Source organism: Stylophora pistillata, chromosome 14 (assembly GCF_964205215.1).
Source record: "Stylophora pistillata chromosome 14, jaStyPist1.2, whole genome shotgun sequence".
NCBI lineage: Eukaryota > Metazoa > Cnidaria > Anthozoa > Scleractinia > Pocilloporidae > Stylophora > Stylophora pistillata.
The window spans coordinates 15,108,169-15,134,640 of NC_142532.1; the positions used below are offsets into that span (position 1 = coordinate 15,108,169).

The window sequence follows — 26,472 nt, forward strand, 5'->3', positions numbered from 1 at the left end:
GTTGTTTATCCTTTAAATCATAAAACTGGCTTTCCATTGGAGATGGATGTTTTTCTTCGTGTCTCTGCGATCGAGATTGCGTGGGCCTGTGACGGAGGTGGATAACGTATGCGTACGCGCCAGGTTTTTGCGCGGAAACTCGGATTTTCATTCGCTCGCATATCTGATCTTCAAGTATGAAGGTGGATTTTGGTTGTCTTACGTGTTATAGTCTTTGAACGGACGTAATTAGACTTTGTAGAAGGTTTACAGAATGAATTGGCGGGGTTCTTAGTTATCGTAATTACAAAAACTCAGAGGGGTCTTAGTTTTTGAAATTACGAAAACTAAGACCCCTAAATTTACCGTTAAATTGGACCTAGAACACAGTGGAAAGGATCGGACAAGAGATGATTTGGCAGTTTAGGCCTATTTTGGTTACAATTTGACTTTATATTTCGACAGATTCGATTTTAGGGGGTCCTAGTTTTCGTAATCTCAAAAACTAAGACGAGTCTGAGGTCTTAGTTCTTCGTTTTCGAGGGTCTTAGTTTTCGTAACTCCCAAATAATTTGATATACAAAAACTCAGTCGAAAACCCGATTAAATAATTTGTACGATCGAGTAAAAGCTTTATTAACCAGTGGTGTTTACCATTACAATCACCTCCAGCCCCTCCGTGAGTGATAACACTCTGCCTCCCACCCCTCTCTCAGTACTTATAGACTGAGCACGAATAGTGTGCTTCCCCCTAGAAATTGTTCCCAAAATTGGTCCAAAAGTTATAGACATATTCCATGTTCAAGAGCTGCTAAACATTGTTATCTGAGTTATGTCGCTCTAATCAATCGAGAGTCAATCTCTTTGCAAACAGCTCTATAAAAAAAGAATAAAGCTTTTAAGGTCCAGCTTCATTAGGTACATTCCTTAAATGAAGATAAAAGCGAAAAAGCAAATCTACATTTAAATAATCACCAAAAACACGTTCGTGATCAGTGTGTGCGTATCCCAAAAGGGGTTAATTTGACGCGAATAAATCAATTGGAATAATATGGCGGGAGACGGAAAAGATGGTTGCATGTAAGTCCTTCTTCTTTTCATTACTGTGTTTATGCGGTTGGCTTTCATCCGACGAAGGGGCCGATCAACAAAGCCTGCGATTGCTTACAATCAGAAGCAGCAAGAGAAGAACAGAGGCGTGCTACTTTCAGTTACAGAAGAAATTTCGTAAAAAGAAAATCGCTTGGGTTCCTGAAGGGCCACAGTTCTGGTTCGAGCATATGGTTTTAGGCCATTACGAAAATAATATCTGGCGAGAACAATTTTGTATCTCGAGGCAAACCTTCCGGTTTGTTTGTGATTTAGCAAAACAAGATACAAACATGAGAAGCAGAGCGATTCCAGCGGAGAAGCGAGTAGCTGTTGCCGCAGAAGCTTCACGGGAGAATAAAAATACCACGCATGTTGTATTTCCGATTTGACAGCCCTTTAAAATGAATAACGCAAACGACTCCTGATTGGCCGAAATTAGTTACCAACTCGCTTAATTATAAGCTACCTGGTTTAGAGGCTTGAATTTAATGAGAATTCCATTGAAGTTTGCAGACTCGCTTAACTTTAAGCGAGTTGGAAAAACATTTGTTTTCACGGGACTTTCGCTTCCCACTCGCTAAGTGACCTGAAAACCGCTCGTGAAAACACGGCGGTAAAATACTGTATCGCGTCTTAAAAAACGTTTACCCACGGTGTCTTAAGAAAGAGGAATAAAAAGGAATGTGATAAACGGAAAGGTCATAAGGGATTTTTAGTTATTCTGGGTGACACTAGTGAGCTAACCAACTGAGCTAACCGCCTCCCGATTAGCTCAATTGGTTAGAGCGCCGGTTTGTGTTGTTGTGGGAAGTCGAGGGTTCGAGCCAGCCCCGGCCGGACCAACACTCATGGTCTTAAATAACTGAGGAGGATTTGATACCTTTCTATAATATCAAGAAATGGATAGATATTCTAGTCCTCTCGGATAAGGACGAATAAACTGTAGGCCTCGTCTCCTGCAGGGTTAGGGGTAGGAGCCGCTAATTTCCCACGCACGAGATTACTTTGTGATGGATATCCTCCCTAGGGGTGGGATGGGGGGTGGGGGGGGGGGGTGTTCTGAGGGCCACAAGTTCATTAGCTTCTAGCTATTAAGTGCTACTCTCTATAAATAAAGCCACCCAGCCAACACTACTTCTTGAACATCCTTGTTCAGTTTTAGTAATTATTTTCTGTTTCCTTTTGTTCTCATTTTACCCTTCCAACACTAAACTAAATTCGCTGTGGTTTTGTAAACCGGAGTGAAAAAAGATATCCCTTATCTTGCTCTTAGGGCGGGAGAAATCCAAAGTTAGGTGTGGAGTGGCAGATATTTTTCATAAATGGCATTACATGCCATTTCTAATATTTCAAAAGTTAGGTTTGTATGGAGTTTGACTGTAGGCCTTACAAGCGCACCATTCCTCAAAGGCATTATGCAGTCTTTTGAATATCACAGAAGCCTACATTCCATAGTATCCGGATGAGAGAAGCATCTCTGGAGGGATAAACGACTATTTGATGCTCCATCCAGTCACGATAAACACCACTTACCGACTGTGGAGCTAAGTAAGCAAGATCAATGATGGTATTTTGAGGAGGAATCCTTCAGGTGATTCTGTGATTTGCAATGGAAGTTTTAACATGTCCCGGGATGACGATGGTACGTAGCACATCATGTTCGATTTCACAACATAGATAAACTTAATTTTATGCGCAGCTGACGTACTACAGAAGGCAAAGAGTGCGTTTCTGTGGCTTTCTAACTTTTCTTCCTTCCCTATCAGTACTCAAGCAGACATGATATGTGGCTTTCATGTTCCGACACAAAAGCAAAGAAGCAATATGTACTGACTGGAACTGGAAAGGGAAAACTAGTCAATTCCGAGGTAAAAATAAGATTCTCACCCATTCATCCATCCATTCAGTATTCGTTTCTTCGTTCTTTCGTTTATAATCGTTCATAATTGTTACTGGTCATTAATTGATAAAGTCCGTTATGTTTTAGTTTATTCACAGTTTAGTCCGTTTATTTCATCATTTTTCAATAAAAGGATTCCTTCAGTTAGGTCACCCTCTTTAAGATGTACGACTCAGTAGGCTAACATGTCTCCGGTGAGTGAGGGAGTGTATGGAAATCATAAAGGTGCACTGCGGTTTTTAGAAATGTATATGAAAGTGCGCAGGCCTGAATTTTTTCAGACCTTATTTTCACTTCTGCGTAAGTAGTGTTCATTATTGCGAGGATCGCTATCAGGTATATGCACCTCCGGTATAGTGATGTAATTAAACCTATGAGATAAACTCATTGTGTTGGCCAATTTACGCTATCAATTCAGATGATATACCAAATTATCTCATACCCCCTACCCCTCTCCCCTACCCACTAAAACCCATGATAGGTCTAACAGAAACTCATTTTAAAAAATCACGCAATGAAGGAAGGGGGAGAGAGGAGAGGAAATTTATATTCACTGCCTTCTAAGACATTGTTACATTCTTTCTAATTCAAAGTTGTTTCCTATTTAGGAAGTACCAGTGGGTGGAAGTATTTGGGACGGAAGTCTCTTCGAGCCTGTGTACACTGGATATTTACAATGTTTAGAAATTCTTTCTACAGCAACTATTATTTGGAATGCGACCACATTGGTAAAACAACTTTGGTTGAAAATGGGGACCCCAGCTATCCGAACAGGCCAAAGGGCAGAGGAGAATGTTGGTTACTTGCTCAAATTATTTTTATTGTCATTCTAATAACCTTTATATAACATTATATTATTATTGGGTTTTAGATTATGACCAGCCTAATTCCCTGCATTATGGCTTTTTTAAGTTATTAATGTGATCATTGATCTTTCGTGGGATAGGGATAATACAACTCCTGTTTGCTACCACCTTAGTCAGAGTGCCAAATGTCTTACAGTCCAGGAGGAAACATCATCAATAACTTTTTGTTTAAGAATTATGTGGCTCTGTACTCTTGCTGATTTTAGGGAGAAAGGAGTGTCATCTCTGATCACAAAAATTGCCTTGTTGAAGATAATGGTGTTGTCTGTAGAAAATGTCAGTGTAGTTTAATGTCATAAGAATAATAAACCTTTGATGTTGGAAAATGTTTCGAGATGTTTCTATCAAAACTTTGAAATTCCATTCAAAAGAACTTTTGTTCAGATTTTTCACGAATTGTTTAATCAAAGGTCGCATATTAACACAAACAACCAACCAAACAACAACCAAAGCAAAGGTTAAAAACAAACAAAAATTGTTAAGAGTTGAACTTAGCTCCTTTCTCCTTTCTCCTTATCTCTCCCTCATTCCTTTCCTCTTCAGCCCCACGACCAGAAATAACGTGAAAAGTTGTACCCTTTTCTTGCAAAGAACAACAAAGACAATACCTATTACAGGTAACATGGCTGTAAATATTGATAAAAAGAAGCAACAATACAAGAGAACTGCATCGATAGTTTCCTCGGTATCTTACTTCGGTTTAAGACGCACTCTTAAGGGCCTTAAGACTCGCGTTTTCAAATAACGTACAGTGACTGTGAAAAAATTATTATTTTTTATTATTCATTTGAACATAAGGAGCTTTTTTATACCTTCTTGAAAATAAGAACATCTGCATTAGACTACAAATCATATTATAACACAACCAAAGTAAAGCGCGCACTCTAATTGGTCAATTAAGTGTACACCATTTGCCCATGGGTGTACGCTGCTGATGTGAGCAAATGTTTCCAAGTGAGCAAATGTTTCGTAGGGAACTGTTTCTTTAAATAATGGCTGGAGCCTCTTCTGCCGGAAATGTGGAAACGGTCTTCGAAGATGCCGGAAAATGAGACAGAAATGCCATCCGTTAAATTATTTGATTTCTCATTTCCTGAACCACCTGCAAAGAGATTTGCGAGTTTAAGTGAAAGCGAACTTGAAGGTTTTAGGCAGAAGCCACAACGAAAAAGGACAAAGATTACAGCAAATCTAGCTTACTGGGATTCCATCATTCCAATGAAAGATACCTCGATGCCCCTCCTTTGAACAGAGGCCTAAAAATTTCCACTGATTAAAGATTTTCAAGATCAAAGTTGATGCTTGATACACAAATGAGAAGCCCTAAGCGAAGCGACAAAGAAAATGTCTCACACAAACCTGCTATCGATGGGGAAGACCTCCAGAAATTGAAATCCAGTGAAGTCTTTTCATTGTCTCAACCCCTTTCCTGCTGAGGAACGTTTGGTTTCATGTTGTCCTTTTTTTTTTTTGGCCGAAGGGGCCGTGAAGGTAAAAGAAGCTTGACGACAAAGAGCTTCAAGTTTGAAATCGATGCGGCTGGACGAAGGTACGCAACAATGAGCCACGATGAAATATCGAAGAATCTTCCTGGAGGATTGAACGACGTAGAAACAGCACAGAAAAAGAAGCAAGAATGTATGAAACACAAGATCGAGATGATGGCTAGAAGGCGCTGAAGCTCTACCTGCAGAAAGTCAATCCAAAGTGCACTGCCTTTTTCAGTGTCCGAAGAAAAACAGCACAGCCGAAGATGCAGTTGGGTACGAAGCACGACCGCTTGGAATATACAGCCTCGCTGAAATGATGAAAAATATCAGCGAAGAAGCGCGTTTATCCAAATTTTACACAAATCATTGTGTAAAACTGGCTGGGATTTCAAACCGCCTCATCATGGCCATTTCAAACACTGCAGTGAGTAGTCTCTGGTGAGCTACAACTCTCGTCCATCGACATCACAACTGCAGTCAAGTCTTGTCGAAAGCATTTTCTTCCTCCACCAACATTCACAGCCAGCCATCAGAAGTTTCTCAGCAATCCATATCGTTCCAGACCAAACAAGTGGCAACGAAATCGCTTTTCGGCGACTGCAGTATTCAAAACGTGAAACTTGTTTTCAACAATTCTTCCTCCGAAATTGAGTAAATTTAATAAATAATATTAAAAGACGGTTTTTTTACTTTCGTCTGACACTTCTCTCATGATTGAGCAATTGCAACGATTGTCTATAGATACAAAGCTTAGAAAGAGCTTTTAATTTAATTTATTCCATTTCACTGCAATTACATGGGAAAATAAAACAAAAGAACACACAATAATAACAAATTAGGTTACATAACAAGGCAGTGGGGAAGACTAGAAGGGAACTGACGAACCATACGTGCTAGTCAACCCATTATGAAGAAAATATACGGATATATAAAAAACTTAATCAAGGTATGTAACTGGCTAGCTGCTAACTACCTAACTGAGTAATCTAACTAACTTACTAACTAACAACCTTACTAACTAAGTGCTGGTTTAGCCCAGGTGGTACATGGGTGCTCAGGGTCGAAAACCCTATCGTTATAAAAATTAGTGCATAGTCTCTTAAAAGAAGAAACACTACAGCTAGCCGTCCTCAACGCATCAGGTAGATTGTTCCATAGATACGGAATTCTATTAAAAAATGTTCCCTTAAAAAGTTCCGTCCTGAATCTATTAATTCTTAGTTTATTACTTGCATGCGATCTTAATCTCTCATCTGAACAAAATTGAAAATACGACTTAAGTGAAGAGTTAAAATGCCCGCACTTCAGTTTATAAAAAGCTGAAAGATCCTTGACTTCTCTGCGGTAAACCAGTGGTAGCAGGTTGAGACGTTTTAGGCGTTCATTATAGCTAAAATCGGGTAACATAAGCCGAGTCGCACGTCGTTGCACCCCTTCTATTCTTTTTATCATAGTAATTGATTTTGGGCTCCAGATTTCAGAGGCGTACTCAAGGTGAGAACGTACGAGAGCCACATAAAGGGATCTCAGAGTTGGTAATAAAATTTTGCTTCCGCTGATAGTGCGACGAATAAAAGCCAGCATTTTGTTAGCCTTGTTTACCTGGGCTTGGATGTGATCATTGAAGCTAGCTGTATCTGACATAAGTACCCCGAGATCGCGCTGGGCTCTCACCCTGCTAAGAGCCTTCTCTCCCTTTCTGTAGTTGCAAATTATGGGGCTGCGTTTCCGTGTTACTGTGCAAAGTGAGCATTTGTCAACATTGAAGGCCAGCTTCCAGTTGTTACTCCTGTCAACCAGCTTGTCAATTTCGTCTTGTAGCAAGGCACAGTCAGCATAAGATCTTATGGTGCGGAAGCACTTAGCGTCATCAGCAAACAGAGCCAATGTGCTTGAGTGAGATAACGCACTCGGCATATCATTAATAAACGACACAAATAAAGCAGGTCCAAGTAGAGAACCCTGTGGGACTCCTGAGGTGACAGGTAACCAATTTGAGCTTTTACCATCAATTACTACTCGCTGTAGCCTATTGCCAAGGTAGCTTATGAACCAGTGCAGCAATGGTCCCTTAATTCCAGACTGATCCAGCTTACTGATTATATGTGCATGAGATACTGAATCAAATGCCTTGGAGAAATCCAAGAAGGCGACATCCGTTTGTTCGCCATGGTCGATTGTTCTGACCATCCGGTGTACTATGTCGAGGAGCTGAGTGATAGTAGAGCGTCCTTTAACGAAACCATGTTGCATGGGATAGATTTTATCGGCAATAAAGTTGGAGAAACGATCAAGAACAATGCGCTCAGTAATCTTGGAAATAAGGCTTAACAGTGAGATTGCTCTATAGCTACAGACATCTTCGTTGTCACCTATTTTATAAACAGGACAACGTTTGCACGCTTCCAATCCTGTGGGACACAGCCAACTCTTAAAGAAATATTAATTAAACGTGATAGAGAAGGTGCAATTTCAGATGAACATTCCCGTAATATTCTGCCCGGTATTTGATCAGGGCCACACGCCTTGGATGGGTCAATGTTTCTCAGCGCTTTCAACACTTCCTGGATTGTTGCTTGAATAGAATACAATTCATTATCTTGTGCAGTAAAAGTGGTTGTTGTTTCTACTGTATGCAAATCGGGCTTCAAAAACACGGAGGCAAAAAAGTGATTAAATAGATTTGCCTTGGCTGAGGGGGTTGAGGCTTTAGCACTACCAAGGTGGACAACTTTTGGAATCCTTGCAGACTTTGTTTTCGATCTATAAAAGTTCCAAAACTTTTTTGGATTATCCTTTAGATCGACTTGAAGTTCCTTTATGAACGCACGGTATTTACGTTTCGTAGCGGTTTTGATTTGTTTACGTATTGACCTGTAATTGTCCCAATGCACGGCCGAATTAGACTGTTTTGCTCGTTTCCATAGTCGTTTCTTTTTCCTTGATAGTTTGACAATTTCACCATCAATCCATCTTGGAGATTTCGCATCTTTAAGCTTGATCTTTGGTATATATGACTCAACGGCATTCAAGAATAGATCACGCCAACTTTCCCAACATTGATCAACATCACTTTCATCAAATCCCATGTCTAGAGAAGTAACTGAGAGTGCTTGTCTCAGCGCGTCAAAATTAGCTTTCTTAAAGTCGTACGCATAACGAACAACACGCTCTCTTTTGACTTTGGTTTTAATAAAGAAAGCGACTCCAAGGTGATCCGTGGTGAATTGACATTCGAATGTCTCCATTTCACATACACGTTCGGGTTGGTTAGTAAAAACGAGGTCAAGAATATTCTCTGAGTTATCTGTGATTCTTGTTGTGGAATGATTCATCTGTGTTAGAAACGTGTCACTGACGATATCGCAAAACATATTTGGAAGATTATCTAAGCCCGGAGCTGATTGATAGTTCCAGTTGATATCAGGAAAATTAAAGTCACCACAGAGAAAAAGTGGGGTATTCAATTCCTCATGTGACAGAGATTGTTTGAGCTCCAGCAAATATTCGCTATTAGTCGACTGAGGACGGTAAAAGCCATAAAGAAGGAACTTATTGGCCTTCGTCGGATTGACTTCGACGACCACAAGCTCACAATTTGTTTCTATATCCCGGCGACGTTGGGAAGAAATATTGTCTCTTATAGCAATCAAAACGCCTCCGCCTCTCCTCTCCTCTTCCCTGTCGCGACGATAAACGTTGTAACCTCTCGGAAGGACTTCATGATCCAAAATGGCGGTTGTAAGCCAAGTTTCGGTAATCACCAAAATGTCAACATTATCGGAGTAGATTGAAGCCTGGAAGTCCGTTAGCTTATTACGAAGGCTGCGGTTAGCTTATTACGAAGGCTTTTTGTCGTGGATTTCAGTAAACATGATTACAGTTGTCTTTGATTGACTTGACGAGTGAACCCGTGCTGCTAGTTGTGCAATGCCTAGCTTTCGCGCGCTTGATTTTTTTGGTCATGTATGACTACACGAACATTCACTGGTTCAATAAAAGGGAATTCTATGGCCCCAATGTATCGATGTCATGTTATAAAACAAATGGTAACACCACAGCGTACACTATTGAGTTATGGATGCCCTTGGGAGGTTTGCTAAGCACTCAAAAAGCTAGAGTCGCTCTTGGCTATCGCCTCGCAAAAAGATGGAAAGATGGAAATCCAAAAGTTTGAACCATTATGAAAATCATCTACATAAATTAAGAATAAAAGTGATCCAAGCACTGACCCTTGGGGCACACCATAGGGCACTGTCTGGGTGCCTGACGTAATAGCAGCATCAGAAACAAACTTTGATCTATTACTTAAGTATGAAGTAAACCAGTCCTAAACAACACCTCTGATACCATAGTGGTCAAGTCTTTTTTTAGTAGAATTTGGTGATTAACAGTATCAAAAGCTTTGCTAAAGTCTAGGAATATTCCACAAGAATAATCATAATGATGATCTTCATTGGTTAATTGTACTTGGTCAATAATACTAAGAACTGCATATTCAGTTGAGTAGTGAGAGCGGAAACCAAACTGCTTACCATAAATAAGTTTTCTCTTGTTAAGAAAGTCAATTATCCCATAGCCAGAAATTTCGGACAACATGGCTGCCAACTTGGCCGTAAGCATGCGCATATAACACGAAAAGAGATTAAATTTGGGGGAGATTTTTTACGTACCTAATTTTTGTAATTTCCACTCAAATGGGCACTTTCCCCAGCTTAAAAATTAATAAAGCAATAATCGAACTACATTTTTATCGCACAGGAAATGAAAATAATTTCAGTCAAGCCACTGCCTTTTGCGATGAAAAGAACTCTAGACAAACACAATGAAGCCCTAACTTACTAACCTCTTAAAAAATCACTTAACTTCATGCCTTTCTGAGCGTGAGAAGAAAACGTTCTTGTCCCGACAAGTTTTCCCAGCTTACTATTGAAAAGATGAGATGTAACTCTAGGGCACTGCCTTTTCAAGACGAAAAGCAGGCTTCTTTGAAAGTGAGACCAATGTGGAATCGGCGCCATCATTGAGGGGAAAACGCTCCATAGACGGTTTGTTTTCCTTCTTCTCGGAAGCTATTTGGCAGCTATCTTTGTTTTTCTTCGTAATTCCTCATACACGAGGTATTTACACTAAAAGAGAGAAGCCGCTGAATATATATTTCCAAAAAAAGTGGGAACGCGGGAGGGATTTTTTGCTAAAATAATTATATTCATATGTGCCATGTCTGATATACCGTCAGTTAAATCATTTGAAACTTGGAAAATCAACGTTGTGGACATCTCACTGCAATATGCAAGAGACAGAGAAGCAAGAAAAATAGCCTTGACAATTGCCTTGGCCTATAGCACCATTAACGAATGGTATTATCTTGTCAGAGGCGAAGAAAAGGCTCAAGAGGTTGACCACACTGAAGGTCAGATATTTTCTTTTGGTATTCTAACTTACCCGGGAAGGTATTTTTATTCACTTTATTTTCAACAGCAGTGCTCACATCAATTAAATCCTTGTAATAGCCCTTACTTACTCTTTTATTCGCTCTAACCGCCATTTTGGTTTCTTTTTCTTTTTGCGCCCGCGTTGACTGCCGCTTGCCGTCCACATTTTCTGCCTATGCGTTTATACATAAGCTTGTCTAACAACTTATTAAAAACAGAGAGTAGAGAAATGGGTGTATAATTATTTAAGCTTGTCTGAGAACCTTTCTTAAAATTTGGGATTACTCTAGCCATCTTAAATTTCTCAGGGACAATTCCAATAAGAAAAGATGTGTTAAATATGGTCTGTAAAGGACCTGATAATTCACACTTAAGAATCTTAAGAATAACAATGGAGATACTGCAAGGACCCACAGTTTTACTAGCATGAAAGGGATACTCTCCACCAAATTTTAACATTTAATTAAAATGTAGATCTTTTGCCAAAACAACTACTGGAAGAAGAAAAAGTTCTCTAAAACCTTTCTTTCGATTAAACTCCTTGGTGTAAAAGCGCGAAATTCACTCAATATTTAAAGACTGGAAGTTAAAATGGCTCCTATTTAAACACGTGATCAATGACGAAGAAAGGAGGACTGAAAAACATACGAGCGATCGTAATGGAGTCCGACTCCAGTGATTCGAGTAGTTCCTTTTTGGATTCATCGTCGGTGATCGAGAGTGCAGACGCTCAAGGAAATCAACCATATGTGTTTCAGCCTTACGAAAGTGAGGCTAGTTCTGACTCCTCGAATGAATTAGATGAGGCTGATCCATTCAAGCGATTACCAAACAGACAGGCAAGCGATTTCTCTGTGTTACAATTTTCGCCTTTTGGCGAAATCTCTTCGTTTGTCACCTCGCAAAGTGAAGTGATCGTTAGATTTGACAAATGCAGCAGTTTTTGACCTTAAAAATGTAGGACCTTAACTTGATTACGACCGGCATTTGTTTTTAACATGATAAAGCTGTTATTCTCTCGCATTCGCTGCACGTGTTATGTAAATCTTAAGCTTGCGTAATTCCTCATTCTTTTACTTCTTCTTCAGCTTCTTCCTCTTGAACCGAATTTTCCTCGTCACTCTAAAGCGGGGTCGACGTAATGAACTCCTTGAGCAAAGTGCGCTGTGTGCCTTTACTCTTTACTGGAACGGACGTCTGACAACTTGCCAAGAGACATCTTTCCCTATTTTGGGAGTTCTGGTGCTGACATCTTGAGCTTGCGGTGAGAATTCTGCCCATGCCAAACCTAATTCTTCGGTACGCTCTTTGAAAGGGACAGCCGTTCATTTTCTGTATGTGCATCGAGGATCTGGAACATGCACCGGGTAAATGAGATCGGTTATAAGTTTAGAAGGCTTTTTGCTTCATTTATCATTCAATGAATACAGGTTTATATTTCTTTTACTGGTAGTACATACCCTTGCAGCTTCCCGTTTTCTGTAAGCTCCACGTAGTTGTTGTCAATTTTGTTTCGATAATCCCGCGCTAGTGTCACGGACTTGTGAAGATAATAGTTTATTTTCGTCGTCGAGCCTTTTATTCTTTTTACAGGCGGATTAATATAAAAAATTAAGGGAACAGCATTGTATTTTATAGGGGCTTTCATCTTTAAACCCATGGATTTCGCCAGAACCGACTGTTCCTCAAAAGAATCTGCAGTGAAATAGTGAATGCTGCACAGACGGCTAGAGTTTGTTGGGTTCACAAAATCGGATCGCGTATTTTTCACGGCTCTCGTCCATAACCTAGCGAAAAAAAGGATCTTCGGGCCATTTATGAAGGTTTACTCCATCGCTACGTGTATTGGAACATCCACCGACCCCACATAGTTGCGGTACTATTGTATTTTTGGGACGCGTTTTTGATTTTGAAGAAATCCTGGTGCTCTTGTGAAAGAAATCTCAACGGAAGTCGAATGAGTTCTCCCTTCTACGTCACTTCCGTTGGGAGACAAAGCCCCTACGCTCGAACCACGCGTTGAGAAAAGTTTCAAATTTAAACGAAAACTACAAAAGATTTACCCTGTTTTTCAAAAGATCTGTTTTATTTAAGTCATTATCCGTCTTTTCTCAAATTTCCATCACAGGCTAGAGAGTATCCCTTTAAGCTTGGCTATTTCTACTTCAATTTCATTTGCAGTCACCGGAGACAAAAACAAACTATCACAAATAGGAGGTGACGTGAACTCCCTGGCAGTTTGAGTAGCACTAGGAATGGAGCTCACAAGATTACTACCTACATTAGCAAAAAAATTCATGAAGTACATTGACTATTGATTCTTGGTCAGCTATTTCGCAATTATCAATCACTATTTTGTTGACAAGTTGAATGACATGGGATTTTATCCTTTTCCTTGCCCGATTGTGACGATACCACGCTGCAAAGGTGGGCGCCCCCTAACACACACAAAACATTCAGCACAAAAAAGCCCGATAAGACACGCCAAAACACAACTAAACATTGGCCTACAAATATTTATTATTCTAAGTAAGACAATAAAGTAACTAACAATAACGACAATACAATGAGCTGAATTATTTAGTACCTTAATTAATTTACAGGAAGACGATAATTTAAAACTACAACTGAATACACTAAATCTATTGACAAGAGTATTACTATTAAGATATAATAAAAAAAAAGGGTACGTTTTTCTTTTTCAGTTCAGCTCGCCCTCGCGTCCCTGTGCCTAACCTGTCCTTAACCCAACTACGTTCCACCAACAAACAACTGATAAACCAAACTTACGATTCACAAGCCAAACTCACGTTTAACCCAGCTAAACGTAGAAGTTTCCAGCTTCACGTAATTCGGTCTTCGCTCAGATTTTTCTTGACTCAGTTGTCTTCACTGGCTTGCCCTCTGACAGAAAATAATCTTCTCTTTTTCCTTCTTCTGCGCTTTCTTCGGCCAGCTTCTCGGCACATATACGCTCCCCGACAAATGAACTCTTTGTCGTGTAAAGGAACGATTTTACTGCATGACTCTTCAGTGATTAAAACGTGCCCTGATCCAAACGAGTCTCCGTAACTTTCAAACCTTCACCAGTGACCTTCTCTCAAAACAGGGAGAAAAAAAAAACCTCACACCGAAACCACCCAAATCCTTATATACATGTGGACTCAAGGTGCCAGAAAAGAAGGAAGAAAACTATTTGATATATTAAAATAAAGGTTAATTACATAACAGGTTACACAAGTGAAGAAAACAAATTACATAACAGATACAATTATCACACACTACATTGATCCTACGAGAATAAAAGAATAAAAGAATTATTTACATACCCCTAAATAAATTCTTTTGGACGCTTGATGACACCGATGCAAACTTTCCCTTATTTCTCGTCTCACAAATTTTACTATTATGGCAGGATCCACTGATACCCTACTGCTTGGAATTCGATGAAAAACAGATACATCATTCCTTTCCAACGGAATGCCTACCTTCTGACTTAGCTGAAGCTCAATGTCGTCAGTATCTTCCTCCAGGGAATCCTCTATAAGAGGAAAACGACGAATTTTAACACAGCCATTTCTTCAGCCCTCCTTTCGCAATGTCACGAGGACACTTACCGCTTCATATTTTCACTTACTCTTCGGCAGATATTAACACTGATTTTGGAAATAATTCAAAATTTTCAACGTTCATTCTGAAATTGACTTCACAACTCGTGTAATATTCGAGAAAGCTTGACCCGATGCCTCGCTTTCGCGTACACTAGTATAGGAAACCACTGTCCAACTAAACCACGCATGCCGAAGTAGAATAAAAGTTATTGCGCATTTCCGATGTATTAATCATTACGCTAATCAGCCCCATCATTTGTGTGTCGTCAAAAAACTTGAATTTCAAGGTAGGTATATAAGAAGACTAACCACTATCTAACTTAAAATAGAGGCAAAGGGTCGCTTTGAAGACCATTTAGTGAGTTACATGACCAAGGAAGGTAAATATACTGCGGGAAATTTCAAAAGCCTTCAGCTGCCAATATTCCTGCGTCATCACTTTCGCAAGGCAAACTGCATCTTTCTTGACAGGACAAGAAAGATCGCTACATGTTGTCGCTTTCTGATCGATTTCCTTTGTTAGCCAGAAAGACCTGAAATATCTTATGCGCTTTTTAAAACAGTCACAACACAAAAGAGAAAGCAAAATGCCGCCACGTCGAAACTTCCCATAAAACCTCGCTCTGTTGCTAGTCCTATTTCCTCGTGGCGAGAAAATCGAACATTTTACCGTCTGATATGAGTTTATGTCGTACTGTCGTCGACTTGTTCATCTCGACGGACAAATGGTCTTCAAAAAATCGTCTTTCCAGACTGCCAAATATCAGACGATTTGCTCGTCGAAAAATTTGTTCTTCCCGTTTTCACATCAGACGATTTGTTCGTCTGAGACGATTTGTCCGTCCAGACGATTTGTCCGTCCTCTAGTGTGAAAACGGCGAATGTCTTGTTTCAACCACGGTGACTGATTAAATTCAAGTACTCTATGAAATTTTTTCAATTTCTTTCCAAGGTTAAGATATAATAGAAGATTTCGGTAATGAAGAACGTATTTCTCTTTATTCGATGATGTTGGGATAAGTTTTGATACAATACCTGTTGATATTTTAAATTTATCAGCTATTTTTCTGCAATATGTTGATAACATGTCTGGTGTGACTTTGACCTTCTCTGGTCCGAGTGGATAGTCGTTATGCAAATCATGTAATTCTTCTGGGTATTCAAGGTCCACTTCTAATATTAATCCCTTTTTACTTTCTTCAGTATAAACTCCAAGGTTCGTTTTATCGATCTGCTTTTTGTCGACCATCGGAATCCACAAGTTGGAAGGTATTCCGATATAGCCCAACCGTACAGATTATTAGCATCAAGGTACATGACATACTTTGAGGGCGCCTTCTTATCATATGTTTTCATGTATTTGTCATTCGCTTTTCCATACCGATGAGCAATATAAGCAGTACCTCTTCTCAAGCCTTTTTCAATGAATCGGAACATGTCAATATCAGTCATCAATTCAAGTTTGATATCAGTCATTTTCAACATAGCATCCCAAGATAGTCCAGGGCTTGTGAAATAATGGCAAGGGTCGATTTTATAATATTGAAGACAAGTTTTTTCTAAAATTCTTAAAGACATCAGCTAACAACAATATGTCAGCCTTGAGGTATTAATCATGTTAATCACCTATTGTTTTTAACTTGAAAGCATTCCATACATTTTGAGCATGTACGTATTCATCATCTAAAATATGTTCATTATACAGTATGCTGTAAAATTCATCTTTGGTTGGCAATTCTGTCTCATTGAATTTAGGGTTCTGTCCTGGTGTACCGGTTCACAAGGGAATTACCATTGTTCTTTCTTTATTTAGGAGTCATTGGTTAGCTGTTGTGTATTGTTCGGTCTTTTGTAACGGCTCTTGTGAACCGGTACACGAGGACAGAACCGAATTTAGGCAAAGCTGTCAATGTAATCGTAAGAATAAACGCCCTTTCGAGTCCTAAGATTGAATTTTTTGTTCTTAAACTGTTGTGATGTCTATTTGAAAACTTCTCTTGGAAGATTATTGACTAGTTTATCAGGACTTGAACTCATGAATAGAAAGCTATCCGAACAAAAGTAAGATGATTCCCAAGTATGAAAGCCGTATACTTCTCCGTATTATTTGGGATTGCATTGATGTTCATTTGACACTCTTCTCCTTTTTTATTTGTGTATTTGTTATTATGGACAATCTCTCCAATTTCTTGCATAATAAAGTGGGAATCATACCCTCTCAAATTGTGAAAGATTACAGGTATTTTATCACTGATCTGAAAGTTAAGATTGCAATCTTGATAAGCCAAACCTCTGTATTTTCTGAATACGTGACAATGATCTCCGATCTGAATATCTTTTTCAGTATGTTTCTGTTCGCAAATATGACATTTATCAGCTTTTTGGAATTGTTCTTCATCTTCTTTTGTCATTTTTAGTGGTTTGTTAAATTTGAATTTAATAACCTTCTTACAGCATTTTACCTCTTCAAGCATCTGTTCCATGAATTTGTAAAAAGCTTTCGGGCCTCTATAGATTTGCATAGCTTTTGTGTACTTGTCATTATAACAACAGACGACCTTCAAGCCATATCTACAGTCAGTATGTCTTTGATAAGCTTCAGTGAAATATTTATCATCGGCTTGTTGGCAGCCTTATACTTTTTCTGTCATTGCTTCAAAATCGGCATAGATTACAAACGGAATAGGCAGTTGCTTGTGATAATTATTGAATTTCGATATGTTGTTGTCTTAAGTCGGCATCTTTATAGCTTGAGCTCCATTTATTATGAGACAATCAGCTTTATGATTAGTTAATACCTTTTCAGAACTGAAACACTGCAAACGATACATGCAAAAGTGCTTTCTCCCTTTTGTTTAGTTTGGTTGTATATTGATCTATCAAAATATTTTATCAGTACATAATGTGAGTTTTTCTCTTCTGTTATTAATAAAAGATTCATCTGATCTTCATTTCTCTCTTTGCTGACATATATTGGATATCTTTGTTTATCTTCATAGCCGAATACATTGATATTAATTTTATTTTGCTTTTCTATCTTATTGATTTGTAGTTACGTACTGGAAATTCAATTCCTGAGGAATTCAATTTTTCAATGAAAGCTTTGTCAACTTTTTTCATCCTCCTGGGATACTTCCCTTGTGGATTCAAATGTCTAATATGACACCAACGAAAGCATTCATTATCCGTATTTTTCATATTTATCAATCCTTTTTTTATCATGCCTCTGTTCTGATGGAAGTTGAATATAGGAAGACCCCCTCGTTGGATTATATAGGACAGTATTCAGGTAGTGATTATCAATAGATTGAATAGCCCCAGATTCCTCTGATATCCATTGTGCAATTTTATTTAATATATGTTGTTTGGTTGATTGTACAGAGTCTGCTGTTTCCGTTTCATTTATTATTGTCTGAGGTGAACTGTTAAAATATGCTGTTTCCGTTATAACTTCATCATTACTCGGCTTCTCGAAGGTGATCTTTAATGTCTCTGTGAATTTGAGGCCTTTCATTTCGGTTAACATATTTTTGAATAGCCAATCTTGTACTCTGCATCTGAATGAATGGATCTTTATGATTGTTGATGTTTATTTCAGATGTTTCAGTGAATCCTTTCAAAGCCTAGTTTGTCTCATTGATTCTTGTTCTTGGTGGTGGAACAGACATTTTGATAGGCGTTTTTGTTCTTGGAAGAGGAACAGGCTTATAATCATCTCGAAACTCTAGAGGTGGATTAATAATGTTATCTTCTTAAGCTTGAACCATCTGTTTGATATTCTTGAATGATGGAGCGAATTTAATGTTCTTGTTGAGTGTTTTGGGTTGATATCTTGGAGCAGGTGTTGATAGCTTCATTATCATGTCAATAGGTTGGTCTTTGGTTAAGCGAAATCGCCTTATTTCACACAACTTATTGAACAAAACTGTCTCACGCTGTGGAAAGGACTGGAACACCATCGACTTGGATACCAGAAATGCTGATAACTTCATCGCCTCTAGGAAATCAATTGTTAAGATTTGTTCTCAGCATTATACTTTTCTATTTCGGATATACCTTTGTTATACTTTACAATCTTTTATATATAATATTAGATATCCTTATTATTTAATTATTTATTTATTTGAAACCCCCCCCCTCCCCGTTAGCTCAATTGATTAAAGCGCCGGTTTTGTAAACCGAAGTGAAAAAAGAATACACCCAAATAACTGGACATGCACGCATCATGGACAAAACAATTCAAGCTGATACCCCGGGGATTATTTTACTGATTAGTTTTGGCATTTGTCCATTGCGTCCAAGTCTTTTAGGAAGTGTCAGTTTATGTTATATCTACATTGTCAGCGTGGTTTTCGTAAAAGGCAACTTGTTAGAACAAGAAGTATAATTTCCAGTATGACTTGTGAAGGAAGAAAATCCTATTTGTGATATTCAAATGGTGGAAATTTGCCCAAAGGATTTAGTGTCGCGCACGCCTGAACAAGAATAAGTTTGCGTGTGGTAAAAAAAATAAAATAAGATATAAAATAAATAGACAGTTTAACGTGGAGAAACACTTAGCTAGAAGCTAGTTTACAGGTTTTCCATCAAACAACTGAAACAAATAATTACATTCGGCGATAGTAAAATTACATTCGGCGATAGTAAAAGCAATCCAATACACACGCAAAATTCCTTAAAGTTAATCGAACTTTCCATCTTTTAGACAGCGTTTTCACGGGCTTTTTTATTCCTGTTATTGGCACGATTATGATGCTTCTCACGAGCGCGATGCAAACGATGACAGCTTCACTGCTGTGTCACGACATGTTTAAGTAGTTGCAGTTATAAATACTTGTGTAATTTTTCCTACCATAAACAAGTTTTGTCTTCCTGCAGAGGTGTACTTGCCATAGCCTAGAAGTTTTGTGCATAGCAAAGGTGAGCAGATATTGCCTAAACGGTCTTTAACCTTTGAGGGGCTTTTCCACAGCATTAAGAATCCTTTTAAACTTTCCGGGGAATTGCTTTTGAAGATAAAACCTTAGAAAACCTTTGCTTTTCTGTAAGAGCTAGGGTACCAAACATCAAAAGCCGGGGCAAAAGTTAGAGGGTTAGATTGTGCTAAAGACTGAATTACTACAAATCATGATTATGTGTACTCGTTTCACCCTCGTATATACTTGTTTACCTTTTCCCGAAAATGCTGTTTTTTTTTTCCAGTTCAAACGTCGGGGCAACAGGTATCCGACCCTCTTTGTAGCCGTCGGCCTCGCTGTAAACTTCTTTCCTCTCACAATTTTCAAGATATAGTCATTCAGATAAATTGTGAGGTTCAACGCGTGTACTGATTTATAGATAGAGAACAAATCAGTCGAAAAACCTGGAATACCATTTGATATAATTTCACGTTTTTAACTGACTGAAATAAAGGGCGATTTTGAATTCTCAGCAGTTCAAGATTTAAAGGCCGCGTCACGCGACACGGAAACAGGTCTATACGTATCTTATTAGACGTTTTGTTGCGTAGTATCAGTGAGTATTTTCACGAGTTGTGCCGTATTTTGACGAGCCCGTAGAGCCATTCAAAATAAAAGCAACGAGCAAATATACTCAGTGACAGTATAAAACAAAATATTTTATAACAGATTTATTATCCAACACGCCAATTTGTTATTTTTTAGTGCGGGTGAATTTCGCGGATATTTATTTGGGGGGAGTGCGTGACAGAAGTATGCAAAGGACAGTTCTCATTGTTTTGGTCGTGTTGCTGTTTCTACTTTCTTCCATAGATATTAAATTTCATTGTCGTCTAACTACTTTTCTTCGTTCGATTTATCTAATCGATATTCGCCAGCCAGTCCGACTTTTCGTCGTCAGAAAGCAGTTGAAATTGTTCGCCATTTTTCGTAACTTCAATCCAATTCGTCGCTTTCGCGATGCGAAGCAAAGTTGGATAATAAACTTATCTGAAAAAGCAGCTTAAAGTGCACCTAAACCCAAAATTTTTTTTTCACTTAACGAAATAAGCTTATTTTTTGGAGTATTTCTGTGCAAAAATTTTTTAATTTGCTCAAATCTTTAATTTTCTATGCCCAGTCAAAATACGGAAAATCGGCCGCCATCTTGCCCCACGACCGAGTTTAAAGAGGAATGGCTCTAGCGGGTAATGTGACGTCAAATCGAGAACGCGAAAGTCTGCATCTCACACATTTTCACTTGTTTGGGAAGATTGTCGTCGATATTGTCCGAAATATGCCGACTAGATGTGTTGTATGAAGATTGTATGAAGCGCGATACCCTCTTGCAAATTTCGCACGTTGCTACATCCTTCTACAACACACTTAGTCGGCATATTTTCGGACAATTATCGACTACAACCTTCCCAAACAAGTGAAAATGTGTGAAAAGCAGACTTTCGTGTTCTCGATTTGACGTCACATTACCCACTAGAGCCATTCCTCTTTAAACTCGGTCGTGGGGCAAGATGGCGGCCGATTTTCCGTATTTTGACTGGGCATAGAAAATTGAAGATTTGAGCAAATAGAAAAATTTTTGCGCAGAAATACTCAAAAAAATAAGCTTACTTCGTTAAGCGAAAAAAATTTTTTGGGTGTAGGCGCACTTTAAACTATTCAATAAGTCACAATGTTTTACTCAGAAGTGAGAGGTATAGTATTTTTACGAGGTCAGTTCATAAGAAAAATACGATAATCTTTTGGGTTCCGCTATTTTGTAATTTATGTCTTTGGCGTTGTAATAGAATATGTAACCTTATAAGAAGAGGGTTAAGAGGTAGAAGAATCGTTGTAGAGGAAAATCTCATTAAGCGGTTTCAATAATTCAGTCAATTGCATAAAAGAACAACAGCATCAGCACTTTTAATGACTTTCAAGGGAAACTTCGAGTTTTATCCAATAAAAGTGTTTGATATTTGATCTAATTTATAACATATGAAGACACCCTGTACCCGAAATACAGTCAAAATACACTGATATATCCTTCTGAATTTTCCACATTCTAGAGATGGCCGACCTGATTAATATCTTTGTGACCTACAAGAAAACGAGGCGAGGCATTTCCAGTCCAAAAGGAGAAGATATTCAAGGATTTTTCCCTCTTTTCCTTAAAGCCTTCTCCGATGTGTTACCGCGCGAAGTGGAGCTAAGTGATTTCAGGTTCCAGAAATACGATGAAAGACTCAAAACCTATGTCGATCTCCAGAGTGATGAAATTCTTAAAAATGGCATGGAACTTCGAGCTAAACTTGTAGGACAGGTACCGCTTAAAAAAGGCAATTCCTATTAAGTAGCGAGCTTAAAGTGGCATATTTTTTACTAGTAAGAAGTCTCTAGAGCGCTTGTCACACGCGTAGTAGCTCGTTTCGAGTAATCAACGACTGAAAAAATTCAAATTTGACAATCTTCGGATTAGGAATGTCAACTGAAAGGAATGTTGCAATGTAGTAGCGTTGAAGCAGTATGTGTTGAGTATCCGAGGAATCACCGACTTTTATTTCATGTTCTCACAGTATCGTATTGCTGTCGTTTTGTTCTAGCGAGTTAAACTTGTGCACACACATTTCTTTTTCGTTTCCGATGAGATCACGCACCAGTGAATGTAAGCTATAGTGAGCAGATACCCAGAAATAAACATCGTAAACGCCAAACGCATAAAATGAAATGCCTGATCAGTGTAGCTGACGCTGTTTGCATAAAAATTTAATTTTACTCATCAATTTCTGTGTGGTTTTTGTTTATGCTTTAGTCTCCTACCAAGTTTCATCCAGTCCAGCCAAATACCATTTATCGACTGTGGAGCCCAGTCAGCAAAGTAAATGACGGTCTTGTGGTGAGAAACTCACGCAACGACATTGTGACTTGCAGCGGGAGTTTTTCCTCGGGCCGTGACAGTAAGTACATAATTCTGTCTTATTTAACGCGGGCTCCAATGTCTGCCAGAGGTCCCTGAGACACTCCAATCGCAACATTGTTAGTACATGTCTCTTTAACAACTCTCCCCACATCCCTGTGTGTGATGATGCCACCTTGAACAACTGTTCAAGTCGTTAAGCTACATATTCACGCAGAAACACTGAAGGAGGGAAGAGAGATGTGAATATTAACCGCCTCAATATTAGATGCTGCGTTTCGAATGTCACTTTACTCACTTTAACCTTCAAGAAATGACCGTCGATTTAGTAGCAGGTGGAAACAAAGGATTTTTTCAAAGTAAAGTGGCGAAAATGTTATTTCTCAAACGCTAACAGTAATCAAAAGGGGGAGTGTATTTTCATTTCTTCCTTATATTTGTCAAGGGAGGCTCCCCATCCTAAACCTCTACCAAAATTTTGCGACCTTGGCCATTTCTATTTTGGGGCTAATAGGTTACTATGATTTCTTTGAAAGTTCATAGACATAACTGGTCTCGAGGAGCCCAGAGAACATTGATAAAGATATTGAACTGAAAATTTTGCAGGTTTAGCAACTGGTATGACTTTTCAGCTGGTTGATTGAGGAACTCTTTTTAAATTACCGGTTTCATGGACCCTCAGCGTAGGAACTAAAATGATGATTATCTATTACTACGTCAACTCTCCGTCCTTTGTTGTTTCCTGAAATTCATATACTTCCTCAAACTTATGTTTCAAATTTAGCTCTTATGGAGACCATCGATGAAACAAGAGATATGACAACATTCTTTGGCTTGTTATTCAAAGATGACGCAAACAAAACGTTAGCACTGACTGGAAATGGAAAAGGAAACCCCATCACAGCCGTAGTAAGTAATGATAAAATCTATCTGATTCCTTTCTCCTTTGCTTGTCTATTCCCAAACCTTTCTATCTAGTAATCAGTATATATCGAGTCATTCTTATTTATTCCCATTTAAGCAATTTATTCCATTTTTTTTAATCATTCATAAATTTTTTCCAAGGCTTCTCCTCAAAATAACTGGGTACTATACGGAAAGCCTGCCTTTTTACTCTAAGGTAAATAAGAGCACTTTTCGATCGGATGACGTAAAACGAAAATCAATGCTGTTAAGCACAGCGCGGAGTAAAGCAAAACTAAAGTAATCCCGTGTTACTTTCGACACTCAATTAGAAATTGCTAAATACATGGACGAAACAGTTTCATTAGTATCCAAGGTTATAGCTATGTAAAGCAGCAAGGGAAAAGAGCGTAATTCAACCATAGAGATTAAATCTTTAAATTCAAAGCAATTTAAATTCAGGAAATACCACTGGGGGTGCAGACTCCAGACAACTCCATCTTTGAGCCTGATTACTTCTGGAGCTATACGATGTTCAAACAACGTAACAGCGACTACTATCTGGGATGTGATGCTAATGGATATCTAACTCTGGTTGAAAATTGGAACCCGGAGTATCCGAATCCTCAAGCTCTTTTCATTCTTAATAAACCAGATAAATCTGTCTGAGACAGCCAAAGATCTGTTGAGCATTTCAACCTACTTGGATACAAAAAAGAAAGAATTAAGTGGGAAAATGTTGAATTATCGTAATTTCTTCTAAAAGTAATCAGAGCATTAACCTCTAATAGTCGGAGGCTGTTCCAGTAATTTTTTGCGTTGTAGAAATAATTTGTTGATGGTTTTTTTTTTTTTTTTTTCATGTGGTAGTTCGTCATAATTAAGATCAGAAAATATCGTATCAGTATCCCCTGGTTGCTAAGGCTGCCGTGAAACCTGGCTGCTGTAATGTCTTGTTCTTTAGAAAAACGACTATGTTTTAATCTTCATAGACACAAAAAGATGAATTGGAAAAATATTTACTATTTGTAAGTTTTTCAAACGGTAATCAGTACCTGTAATCTCCTTTTAACCCCAATAACGCGAGTCTTCAAATTAATTCCTGAGATAAATGGAATTTGTAGTTGATTCTTTGATGTTGTACCCCGTCATCTTGTTGCAGCAAGGAAGACCAGGTGATATTATTGTCTATTTGTTTATTATAAAAATGATTTCACCTGTGAAAGAGGAAAATTTCCCTAGATGACTTTTAACTCTTAGAATTCTTCGAGTCGGTGGCTTACGTCCGAACCGAACAGCTTGCAGACTCGTATTACTGCATTTGAGCCGATTTTAAAATCTAGACTTGAACTGCAATGACCTTTGTAGTCTACCTATTATAATAAACCTCCAAAAATTTAGCCGATTATGTGTGGTCTTTTTCTATTTAATGGCTTAAAATTACTAAGTCAAATACTATCTCCGTAAAACTACATTCCTATCCTATGCAAGGAGTGAAAGGGAAAAGATAATTAGGCTGTTCAAAGTCGAGATAATTTCACTTTTCTTCCCGAATGCAGAGGCTCTAAAGTTCAGTGAGGGATCTACACGAACATGAGCGCTTTTGTGTTTCTTACTAATTTCGGGCTGTTGATTGGTCACCCTCCTAACCTTTCAGCAGTACAATAAGCAGATCGCCCCGCGCACGTTGACAGAATTAAGATACAGCCTTGAGGCGTGAGTAGTCCAGTGGTCAGTGCGCTGGACTCAGGGTCAGATGGCCCGGGTTCAAGTCCTGGCTGGGGCTTGACGTTGTGTCCTTAAGCAAGACGCTTCACTCACATTGCTTCGTCTTCTCGGATAGGACGTAAAGCCCGTCTCCTGCACCTATCAATTCAGGGATCTACACGAACATGAGAGCTTTTGTGTTTCTTACCAATGTCGGGCTGTTGATTGGTCACCCTCCTAACCTTTCAACAATAAGCAGATCGCCCCGCGCACGTTGACAGAATGAAGGTACAGCCTTGATTTGATTTCAAACTCTCATCACTCAATTAAATAATGAGTGAGTTGCCAGTAATCAGATCATTGCGATTGATTAGAGATTTTTGGGATCACCATAGGGTGAACATTCTATTTGCTGGAAGTAAATTTATGGCGAAGGGTTGTTGCGACGTCTAGAAAACCATATTGGAGAGAGATCCACGCTTTTTCGCCGCTGCTTTATCATAAATGGATTAATGTTATGTTAATACAAGGTAGGTGTTAGTTTTTGTTGGAATAACCACCAAATGTGTTGTAAAATAGAGCGATCAACTTATGAAAATATGAAATCGTCATCTCGTAATGGTCTTGACATATCACAAAATTTAGCTTAAATCGCTAGGAAATAATTTCTTTAATTTCTTCAGACGTATCTAGATATGCAGAGCCTGTTTTCATTCTTGTTGACGTATTGGATAAACAAAGTACGACGTCTGAAACGAGTCGATGAAACATATACCTCCTTTCATCATCATCATCATCTTTATTTGCCTCATTTTAACAATTAAAAGATAGTTAATTGCAGCGATAACAGTTAGAAGGCGAGGAGACCCAAGAAGCCACCAGGCTTATGGGAGAGCCACCTCACTTACAATGATAAATTAAGTAAAGAAAAAGTGCTGCGAATGTGTGGCTTGGCCAATTCAGTGATTATTTAAGTAAAAACTCTTGCAATTTCGCTTTAAAGCTGAGAAAGTTTGACCAACGAGTGACTGAAATAGGGAGAGAGTTCCAAATTTTAGGACTTTGATATAGAATTTTAAACTGCTTGACATTTGTACGGCACAAATGCGTTCGATAATTACTGGCTGTTCTGGTACCATAGTTGTGAATTTGGCTATTCCTTACAAAAAGATCAATAAGCAATGGGGGCAATAAGTTATTTTTGAAATGAAACATAAATTTAGCGATTTCAAATGTATTGACTTGGAAAATATCTAAAATTTCTAGTTTGGAGAGTGAAGGGGCAGAGTGGTCTCGATAGTCTAAGTTGGTGATAGCCCGCACAGCTCGCTTTTGCAATTAATAAATTCTGTTTAAGTTAGATACGTATGTGGACGACCAGACCGAGAGAGAAGTCGTCAGCGGCGATGGAAGTGTTTTTAACCGAGCTGTTGCTCTTTGGAACGATGGAATAAGCGATGAAAAACACGAGGACACCCCTGAGTCAAGTAATAGTTTGTTAAAAAAAAAAAAAATCCAAAGGTGTTTGAGCGGCCATTTTTCTCCTCGAGCTCCTTGGAGGATCTTGTCAGGAAAAGCAAGATCACGGGAACTCCGACGGAAACTGTAGACATGTATTCAGTCGTGCATCGCTCCTTC

General features: G+C 38.6%; 2 protein-coding genes across 8 annotated transcripts; one reads left to right on the forward strand and one right to left on the reverse strand.

Moving 5' to 3' along the window:
• Positions 1 to 7,699: 7,699 nt before the first annotated feature.
• On the reverse strand, positions 7,700 to 8,662 carry LOC148716744 (uncharacterized). The gene has a single exon (XM_088744626.1). The coding sequence runs from the start codon at positions 8,660 to 8,662 to the stop codon at positions 7,700 to 7,702; it is 963 nt and encodes a 320-aa protein (XP_088600752.1).
• A 5,900-nt stretch (positions 8,663 to 14,562) lies between these two features.
• On the forward strand, positions 14,563 to 24,532 carry LOC148716745 (uncharacterized). Of its 7 annotated transcripts, none has more exons than XM_088745535.1 (6): positions 14,572 to 14,660; positions 19,252 to 19,293; positions 21,377 to 21,630; positions 22,120 to 22,264; positions 23,009 to 23,133; positions 23,590 to 24,532. In XM_088745535.1, exons 3-6 carry the CDS (start codon positions 21,379 to 21,381, stop codon positions 23,794 to 23,796), a joined length of 729 nt encoding a protein of 242 aa, XP_088601661.1. In that variant the 5' UTR covers positions 14,572 to 14,660; positions 19,252 to 19,293; positions 21,377 to 21,378; the 3' UTR covers positions 23,797 to 24,532. The 7 variants fall into 7 exon arrangements, with proteins under 7 accessions (XP_088601664.1, XP_088601661.1, XP_088601665.1 ...); XM_088745536.1 differs by lacking the exon at positions 14,572 to 14,660 and adding an exon at positions 15,665 to 15,684; XM_088745537.1 differs by lacking the exon at positions 14,572 to 14,660 and adding an exon at positions 18,304 to 18,384.
• Positions 24,533 to 26,472: the final 1,940 nt, after the last annotated feature.

Coding starts and splice junctions, on each gene's coding strand:
- LOC148716745 (XM_088745538.1), top strand. CDS start 21,379: ATGGCCGACCTGATTAATATCTTTGTGACCTACAAGAAAACGAGGCGA. Junction 22,265..23,008: donor TTTTTCCTCGGGCCGTGACA/GTAAGTACATAA, acceptor TTTCAAATTTAG/CTCTTATGGAGACCATCGAT. Junction 23,134..23,589: donor GAAACCCCATCACAGCCGTA/GTAAGTAATGAT, acceptor ATTTAAATTCAG/GAAATACCACTGGGGGTGCA.
- LOC148716744 (XM_088744626.1), bottom strand. CDS start 8,662: ATGAATCATTCCACAACAAGAATCACAGATAACTCAGAGAATATTCTT.